General features: G+C 39.8%; 2 protein-coding genes across 3 annotated transcripts in view; one reads left to right on the top strand and one right to left on the bottom strand.

The window, feature by feature from the left end:
• Window positions 1-853: 853 nt before the first annotated feature.
• Dpit47 (DNA polymerase interacting tpr containing protein of 47kD) lies at window positions 854-2,731 on the bottom strand. Its single transcript, XM_077415390.1, has 6 exons — window positions 2,257-2,731; window positions 1,974-2,145; window positions 1,707-1,899; window positions 1,335-1,615; window positions 1,090-1,254; window positions 854-1,010 (listed from the first exon to the last, which is right to left on the bottom strand). Exons 1-6 carry the CDS (start codon window positions 2,534-2,536, stop codon window positions 926-928), a joined length of 1,176 nt encoding a protein of 391 aa, XP_077271516.1. The 5' UTR covers window positions 2,537-2,731; the 3' UTR covers window positions 854-925.
• A 5,811-nt stretch (window positions 2,732-8,542) lies between these two features.
• LOC143902604 (uncharacterized) overlaps window positions 8,543-9,847 on the top strand; it is a 135,993-nt gene continuing 134,688 nt past the window's right edge. For both annotated transcript variants that reach the window (XM_077415651.1, XM_077415652.1), the window contains exon 1: window positions 8,543-9,244. The gene's annotated coding sequence lies outside the window, so the exon portion shown is untranslated. The remainder of the gene's footprint in view (window positions 9,245-9,847) is intronic.

The raw sequence follows: 9,847 nt of genomic DNA, 5'->3' as shown, positions 1-9,847 counted from the left end.
CAAAAAAGTGGTTAAAGATTCGTGGCGGTCACAACATTGAAGTAGACAGTCTTTCACCAGCCCTTTCTGTTCGATGAAGGTTTTCTCTGAAGGAAGACATTTTTTTCCCTCCGACCATGACTTTCAGAAACTGTTCATTGTCGATCCACGATATTCAGGAAACTATACCTTCTTCTGGTCCCCGACTTCTGGGGAAAGCTATTTTCTTATTTTCTGCAAAAAAAAAACCGCAAGGATAACCGCAACGAATTTTTAACCGCGTTTTTGCTCGCACACGCGGGTGTTCCGGACTGAACGACGCTCTTCCGGGCCTCGGCTCGTAACAAGATACTTTTTCTTCGCGTGAAGCGTCTCAAGGAGAGAATGCAATGGTACTACTATTCTTTTGTACAAAAGGGAACGACCGCCACGAATTTTTAACCGCGTACACGAACGCGCGTGCGGGCGTTTCGAGCCAAAGGAGAGCTCGTCGGTCTTTTACCAGACAGATGGTTTTTTTTTTATCGCGAAGCGATCTAAGAAGCATATTGGTATTTCTACTTTTTTACGTGACCCAGGGATGATGACGAATTTTTAACCGTGTTTTCGCTCATGCGTTTACATTTCACATGGAAAAAAGCCTTTCCGGGTCTTCGTGTTGAATAATATTTTTTGGGGAAGCTACTTTTTTTCTTTCGACCCATAATTTTTAGGCAACTACATATGAACGTGGTCTGCTTGATATTCGCTTCAAATTTCAACGATGTAAAAATTGTAAAATATACGTTTGTAGGAGGACGGCTCTATATATGTATATTGTATATATTTATCATAAAAAATATATTTATTACACCAAAGATAATAAAATACATACCTCATTAATGCAAATTTCATTGTCAATTAACAATGTCCACAGTATATACAATATACACATAATAATACAAACTTAATAATTTGCTAAGAAATGTTTCTCAGCTTCACTGGATTTTACGAGTATCAGAAAAGCTGGTGTACCACCGCGAACTATAAACCTGAAAGATTAATTTTGATATTAAAAATAAGCCTCGGCTTATGCTTTATTTATAAAACATATAGCCGATAAATGCTCACTGTTTATCTAGCAATATTTCGCCCAACGTGAGTTGGATGTCTACTTTGTGAACGGAACATTTGTTCTTTCCTTCAAAATATACATTTATATTTTCTACAGTATAACGATGTTTCATATCCCACTCGGGAGGTTCCTCGAACAGTTCGATTAATTGTTCGATTAATCTAGGAACGATTAAAAATATATATTAACAATATTATTATATGATATATTATATCGTATAGTTTAATAGAAAAAAACATACAATGTATCTTCGTGAAAATTTTGTATGAAGTCAGTTTGTTGAGTCTCTGGATATAAAATCATCACTGGCCACACGAGCTTGTCCTTATCGTCAAAGTGCACTCTGCTTTGCGCTATTTGTGGTACTTGAGGCTCTAGATCTCTCAATTCCAGCTTTTGCTTATCATTTGTCAATTCTAAACTAATACCTTTCCGAGATATAGTTTCTAACAATTTCTCGTCCTCCTTGTCCAATTTTTTCTCTTTTCTTTCCTGCTTTCTCTTGTCTCTTTGTAAACGCCCCTTCGAGAGCAAAGTAACAAATAGCATTAAGAATGAAAACTTGTACTTTCATAACTTAACTTTTATATGAGTATTTATCAATGTGGCTTACTCTTGCAATTACAGCATCAGATTTTAATTTCAATATCGTTTTATCGGTTGGACTATGATCAAAGAACTGGTCACACAAGTCGATGCATTGGTCATAATCTCTAACGTGAAAACTACAAGTGGCAGCTCGACTCAAAGCCTTCGGATATCGCGGTTTAAATTTCAAGGCCAATTTACAGTCATTCAAGCATGATCTGTAATTTTTATTACATTAAACTGTAAGCTCTATCATTAGCATCGATCATGCAACATCAAAAGGCACGTCTACCTGTAATTTTGCAACATGAAATGTGATGCAGCTCTGTTATTATAAAGTTGAGCCATCAAATCGTCATCTTTGCATTTCGTTCTTATCCCTTCCGTGTAACTAAGAATAGCTAGGCGATACTTTTTATACTTGTAATTGAAGTTTCCATCCTCCTTGTAATTACTTGCCAATTCTGTATTGAAAGTAATATGCGCATAAATATTTTGCACGGCGGGGAAGCAACGTGCGCTTTGCAGGACAAAGTGTAACAAGTTAAGTCTGCATGTATCGAGGAAGAACGCACCTTCGGGAGTATTCTCATCCTCTCCGTACTTGAGCTGTTGCAGCCCTTCCATCAGGGGGGACAGTTCGTCGCCGGGTTCCGGCACCTTCTTCATGAAGAAGGGATGCTTCTCCATCTCCTCTTGCCACCTGTCCTCCGGCCATCCTTCCGCGTAACTCTTCTCCTCTAGGCCATTTATATACTCGTCCAGTTCGGCGTCCAATTTCGCGGCAAGCTCCAAACGCTCCTCCTCCGTCCAAGCTCTCCTCTTTTCACCGACTTCGTCCCCTGTTTGTTGCATATTTCCACAAAAAAAAAATCCCACAATGCCCGAATCTAAACACGAATGAACTTTTCGACAATCCGACTCTCGTCTGTGATCATAAATGACTAACAATTAGGCACGATATACGTCGTGGTTGATTTATAATATTGTTCGACGTGCAAAACATAACCTCAAAGTCCACCACCTGTCTACCGCACCGCGCGAACAGCACGTTAGGGGAAAATAGCAGACGATAATTTATTTCTGATTTTACCGACTGCGTCGGAATTTCATCTGCAGATGACGCTGGCTGTGCTTTTCAAATGTTTTTTAAACACATCTTTTGATGTACGAATAAACGTGCTTTTACGCGCGTTTCTTTACAATTATGAATAAAATTATAATCAATTTGCAGAAAAAGATGGAGGAAGATAATTACAGATGGATAAAAATAAATTGATAAACGTTACTGATGTAATTACAGAAATACATATAGGAGAAGGAGAGAAAACGACGGGGCGGGGGGAAAAAAAGAACTAAAAATAAGCAAATTATAATATAAAATGTAGAACTCGGTATTAAAAAGACCTAACGTTCAACGCTGTATGTAATTAGCTTAATATCTAATTAATTGATTATGTCAAAACAATGTAATAAAAATTTGCACGTATGACACACATTCATCGCATGTGAATTGTGATTCACAAATCGTGCAACCGCAGTTTCAGGTTAAGCCAATATGAGAAGATTGGGGCGGAATTGAAAATTCCGTGTGATATTGGAATCCATCGCGACATTCAACAAATATTACACGAAATTTTTGAAATGCTTTCCAAAATTTCAATTCGCGTTTAAACTAACCATATATCTTATACATGAATCTTTATGCTTTCAAATTTGCGAAGCGCGAGCTGACATTTCAATAAAAGTTCCTCCAATTCTAACGAAACAATTTATTTCTCCCATCCCTCTGAAAGTTATTCTGTTTGAGATCGACGTTATTGGAATTGTGTTGTACGCGTGGTTTTAACGTTTACGAAAAACTAATATATTAACAATATATAAGAGAAATAGTACTATTACTATTGTTGCATCACAACCATTGACGCTATTGTTGACGCTTGTAATTATACCGCTGTTAATTCAAACCGATCAATTCTAAACGCTCAATAATTCAGAGTATTTCTAAAGTGTATGGAGTAGGAGCTAGTTATACCAATATTGACCTAACACCTATATTAAAACTCTTAAATATAAATTATAACATTTAAAATTCTCTTTATCTTTTTGTCTTTTAATCTTCAATTATTGTAATATATAGATACATTGCAATTTGTTAATTATATTTATAATATTTTCATTTTCGTATGTACAAGAGAAACCATTAAATCTTATTGTAAAATTGAATAAATAAACTTGATAAAAATAACATGTATGAATTTCATAACCGTATATTGTGTAAATGATATTAATTAATGTGTTTTACTTTTTATTGCTCTATAATAATGTTAGATTAATTTCGCTCTGTTCCTGATATAAAGTAAGTATAAGCATATTGTCGCAATTTTTATGGCATTGTAAGTAAGCTCTTTTTTATTCGCTGATATTATTCACGTCATACGAGGACATATCTTTGAATAATTAAGCAATCATTTTCAATTATCAAATTTTGTCACTACGCAGATAATATACTGATATATGTCTAACTGAATTTTTTCTTTGTTGACTTTTTAAATGAGAATGTTAATTCGGAATGAAGAGAATTGTGCTAATTCAAACCCAGTCAATTATCAATTAAAGATACATAGCGTTAAAAATAAAAGTGGGAAAAAACAATCTTCTAATAATTATTAACGCATATATTGATGGTACAGTCGATAATAATCATTTTCATCGTGTTGATCTATATGGAGATAAATATATGTTTATGGAAGTTGCCTAAAAACAAAAAATGTCTCAATCACGTTGATCGTCCAGTAAAAGTCATGAATTAACGTCGAATAAAATAGATGGCTTAATATTACGACAAAAGCCATCAATATTAATAATTGTTCGATAAATATACAATATTCATTTATTTTTACATATTGACTGTGAAAATAAAACATTGAAATTTGATGTATAACCGTATAGTGGTATCATCTCTATATCTATACAAATGCGGAAAAGCTGGGATATGGAAAATTTGATCCCCTATAAACTGAATGGAGGATAACGACGGATAGACAGAATAAAGAGAAAGAAACGGACAGACAGAGAGACAGAACAAGAAAGAGAAAGAGAGAGAAGGAGAGGAAGGGAAGCAACTGTCTCATATACACACACATTTAAATTTGAATAAATTTTATGTTGTAACGCGCGTCCTTTGTTGTCTTTAATTTCCGCCATGTTACATTTATGACAAAAATCTCACGAAAACAGATTTATGGGGGATTATAAAACGGACCGTGTCAATACAATGCGATCTCGATAATTCGATACTAATTAATATACGGATATATATTATCGGATTATCGAGATATTGGGATTGCGAGATTCGCAGCATGTGACCACGAATTTGAGGATCCATTATTTCAATGTGCCATCAGCAAATTTATAAAAGAGACAAGCATGCAGAGAGAGGGGAGTTTATTGTTAGAATATATAAAATACCGTAGAATCGCTTGGATGCCTTTATAATTACGGTCTCTACACGGTCAATTTAAAAATGATTCTTTTTTAGCAAAGATGTTAAGAAACGCATCGTCGACACCTTCGATTTATACGGCAATAATAAATCTTTAGGGATTATCACGAAACAAAAAACATCTCCAAGGATCTTTTGTGACTCATCAGTTGTTGTACGTCCGGTGTTATAAATTTCTTAATTAGCATGTCTTACTTCCTTTCCCTTACCGACGTGACTCAGCCTGTCAAATCGCTGTGATTATTCGCACCAAAATTGAGAAAAAACACTATTATTTATAAATAAAAGTTATAGTAGGAAGAAGGCGCAGATTTTTCTAGATTGGAGGATAAAGAAAATAAAAAAGACAGACATAGCAATTTGTGAAACCGTTATCTGTGTCTATAGTAGTTAATAACCGCGCGTAAATATATATATATATATATATATATATATATATATATATATATATCAGTATCGAATCATCGAAATCATATTGCATTACACTATGAAACAGTACATAAAGCTGAATAATATAAAGTTACAGAAGCAAGATTTCTATTTATTTTGTTACTGTTAAATCCGACAAACAAAATTACGAGTGAAACCTAGCGTTATAATCAGGTTTTATCTTATTTCGCGCTTTTGCAGATTCATTAGCGATTAGGTGACGACTTTTTCTCAAGAGAGATAAAAGTTGGTCGAAACACAATTGGTCAACACACTGTAACGCTCGGGATACATTTTAAGGTTCCTAAAATTTAAAGCGCTAAGCAAAACAGCACCAAAAAAAAAAAGAACAACAAAAAACAGCGAGGCGCTCGAAGCTGAGAAATTTGGAGAATCAGCAAAGTTGTCTCATTCCGGGAAAACGCCGAGCGTTCGTTGCAGCGCACAATAATAAAGAAACGGTATTCAGCAGATTTTCTCCTACTATTTCTATACTTAATAAAATGTAACACTTGTCAAATGCACGAGCTGTCAATTCGATTATCGTCACAAACGGGGTGCTTCTATCGACGACATATATGTTTCCGAAGAAACGGAATTTTATGCGAAAAAATACAGTAATGTTTCTGACGTTTTGCAGATAAGAAGTTCTATTTTACTCAGATGTAAGAAGTCCGAAAGATCGAAGCCGAGAAATCAAATACACGTTTTTAGTTTCATCCATTTGGAATATTAAACATGTACACTATATATACGTCCTGCTCCCCTATATAATATCTGACTTTAAAGGCATGTAGGATAATGCTATTTTTCTTTACTTTTCAGTTCTTTTGTTTTCGGTTCTCTACTTTTCCGATTATCTGCTTTCCGCCAATTTACTGCGGCTCAGGAAACCGTAAACACCTCGCAAAAACTAAAACGTACTTTCGTAGAAGAATAAGATCACGTTAACGCAATACATATCATGACGCTCGATTGTCACAAGATATTTCGGGTATTTTGGGACATTGTGCGTAATTTGATTTGGAAACCTCTGCAACAGCGAAACTCTATAAGTGTATCTGCATAGAAAATTCGCTACGGATTATAGTACATCACGTGGGTATAGAACGCAACCGTAATATTACTCGTACGGTGTAGATTCTCTACAAATTAATTACATCGACGATTCTATATTACTGATTTTCAACAGATTTGGCTAAATCCATTGTAACATATGCGCCAACGTGAAACACGAATAAAAAAGTCAAAACATTGCGATCGTTATTATTCATACAATGAATTTTTTAGATTATAATACGCGGACGAGTCATCATATATGAACGAGTCCATTACACGCGCCAATTTGAAACTTTATCGAGGACGATATTTTTCGTGAATAGATTTTTATTTATCGCAATGCATTTTATTTACGCAATTTAACATCGTTAATCATCGCAGCTTGTTAGGTAGCGTGTTTAGAAAGCGGCCAATTTTCATCGCGAATGCTAATCGTCCGCATATATATATATATTCGAGCCCGACCCGACCGCCATGACAGCTCGGGAGTGCGTCGACTCGGAAACACGAAGCGCGCGATCGCTCCGCAAGTAATTCCGAATTTTATCCGTTAAACACGCATAACGAGCGCAAATTTCCGTCGGGAGTGCCGATTAGGGTAACGGGCGATCGCCGGAACGTGTCGGTTATCGCAGAGGTCTTTCGCGATCAGGGTCGTTTTTGGTCGATCGTAATCGAGGCTGCGCCGAGATTCGGAACCGGTATATATGTATACAGTCCCGGTATATAGAGAGAAAAATTCCGATGCGACGGGCACGCGAAAATGAGCTATCGCTCGCATTGTTAAATACTAAATGAAAATTGAAATTTAAACCAATATTTTGTGTTAAATAACATTTTGTTATTTTTAACTAGCACGTGCGTCGAAATTTATTATTTCAACACAAAACTGGTATTGTTTTAACACCATTAGTTTAATTAAATTAATATATTGTTTCAGTTAATGCCGCTGCATCGTTAAATATTAAAGGATGAAATTTAAATCAATATCTTGAGTTAAATAACATTTTGTTATTTCTAACTACCGCGTATGTGCCGAAATTTATTATTTTAACACAATTAAAACAGTATGATTTTAACTCTATTGGTTTAGTTAAATTAACGATACATTGAATGGAAACAATGGCGATACCTAAGAATAGTTATAAAAATGATTCAAATTCATTGTCAGTATAATTTGACACTACAACCGTGTACAGCATACTTCTCATTAGACGCGTGACATGAATCCAAAATTAAAATTATGGCAGTTATATCGTATACGGGTTCGATAAGAAATGCATTATTGTCCGTAATGCCGTATTCAGAGGCGATTTGTCGATAAGCAAAATCGTGTCTCCCCCATATCGCAATGTTTAGGGCGGCACGAAGTCGCGCATGAATGAAAGCGCAATAAAGATTTATCGGACGCTCCCCTTTTCGCAAAACAGTCATCATTCGGGGCAATCGTTCGGCAACGACTGCGAATCGCTGTCTATACGGAGCGCAATTCTCGAAATACAAACGGGCGGAGAGAGCCGGCCGCAGCCGTCTCCCGCGCTTAATCCCGCCATAAAACCCCTATATCGAAAGTTAGGAACACCGAAGGAGCGAAGCCGCAAAACGCGCGTCGATCCACCGCCGCTAGGGTGATAGTATTGGTAGCGAGTAGCGGGATGACGGCGCGGCAGTAGGGCGGGGGGGGGCGGTGAGGGTGGCGGTAGGTGACGCAGGGATGGAGCGAAGAGACGATCGTGCGTTTACGCGGCCGCTCGGCGGCGCTCGGTCGCCAGCCTCTTTGTGCTCGGGTAGGGGCAAGATGGCGCTCGGTAAAAGCCGGCGCGCCATTGGTCGATCGGGCTGCGCGCTGCGCCGCCAGTCTCCCGAGAGCGGTCAGCAGTCGCCACCACGACTTCGCAGCGGTAAGACGCGTCGTCGTCGCCTCCGGAGGAGAGGAGAGAAAGAGAGAGAATTAAAAGGGGAGAAAGATAACAAAACACGCATTCTCTCCGCTCGTCGACGACGACGAGGGTAATGGCCACTGTGCGGCTCGCGGAGCGGTAGGTGGCCCGGCGCGGCGCGTCTCAACGTCTTCGCCGTCCCTCTCGCTCGCATCGACGCGCGCGGGTGCGAGTATAAACGAACGAACGAACGAACGAAAAGGAAAAGGGCCCGGGATTCGGGATTCGCCCGTCGATCTCGCGCGAATCGTCGTCGCCGTCATCGGTTGTGAATCGTCGCCCCGCGGTCGGTCGCGCTGCTCGCGGCTATCCCCCGAGCGCTTCTGGTTTCCCGGTGAATAGTGCGTGCGGATCACAAGTGCCAGCGGCCAAGTGTTGTACCGAGAGCTCTTATGTGTGCGGCCCGTTGTCGAGTGTGCGTTGTCGCGCTGCCGCCGCTGCCGGCGCTCGGATCCCTCGTCGCCCACGGACGGTGGATTTATCAGGCGCGGCGTCGTCTCCCCTAGACGCGTTTTCGGACCTTGCCACCCTCTCGACGCCCTCGCCCCCTTGCCGACGACGACGACGACGACGACGACGAGGAGGAGGAGGACGGCGGGCTCGTCGACTTGCGAGGCGATCAGGCGATCGGTGAGTGAGTGCAAAATCAAATTTTCAAGCGATCGCGTATACACCCTGTGCGTTGCGTGCATACATTGGCGTGCGTGGGCGCGTGTGTGCGTGCGACAGATGTGTGCACGCGCGACGCGGAAAGCAGGAGGGTAGTCCGGCGAGTTCGACGTTACACCGTCCGCTGTAAATATGTCACTCGCGATAATCAAAACTCGTACGCTGGTATATCCGTATCAAAACACGTCGCGAAATGTGCGGTTGGCCGTTTCCCTCTGGCGCTTGTTTTTTTTTTTTTTCACATAGGACGAGCGAGAGAGCTCGGTGCGCCTCCGCGCGGTCCGGCGATGTATACCTGCAATTTTCGAACGTCGCGAATAATGGGAGCAAACGAAATTCGAATCCCCCACGCGCGACCCATAGATCCGCCGTAAGTATTTACAGCGGCTCCAAAATTGAATTCGCCGAATTACAGCATCCGCGCGCGCACGCGCATGTGTGTGTGTGTGTGTCTTGTGTGTGTACGTAACGCGGTGCGGTGGTCGCTCCTCTCGAGCGAAGAGGCTGTCCGTACGAGAGCCTCGATGTCCGAATATCTCGATAATCTCTCTCTCTTGGGGGCCG

The sequence above is a fragment of the Temnothorax americanus genome, unplaced genomic scaffold, assembly GCF_048541705.1.
Source record: "Temnothorax americanus isolate GAGA-0224 unplaced genomic scaffold, ASM4854170v1 Scaffold4, whole genome shotgun sequence".
NCBI lineage: Eukaryota > Metazoa > Arthropoda > Insecta > Hymenoptera > Formicidae > Temnothorax > Temnothorax americanus.
The sequence above is the reverse complement of the archived record's forward strand: the minus strand, read 5'-3'. Positions and strand labels throughout refer to the sequence as shown.

Bases quoted from the DNA above. Each gene is read 5' to 3' on its own strand.
- Dpit47 (XM_077415390.1), bottom strand. From the start codon at position 2,536: ATGCAACAAACAGGGGACGAAGTCGGTGAAAAGAGGAGAGCTTGGACG. The intron at 2,146-2,256 runs GTGCGTTCTTCC...CTTTCAATACAG, and splicing joins GGATGAGAATACTCCCGAAG to AATTGGCAAGTAATTACAAG. The intron at 1,900-1,973 runs GTAGACGTGCCT...TAAAAATTACAG, and splicing joins TTCATGTTGCAAAATTACAG to ATCATGCTTGAATGACTGTA.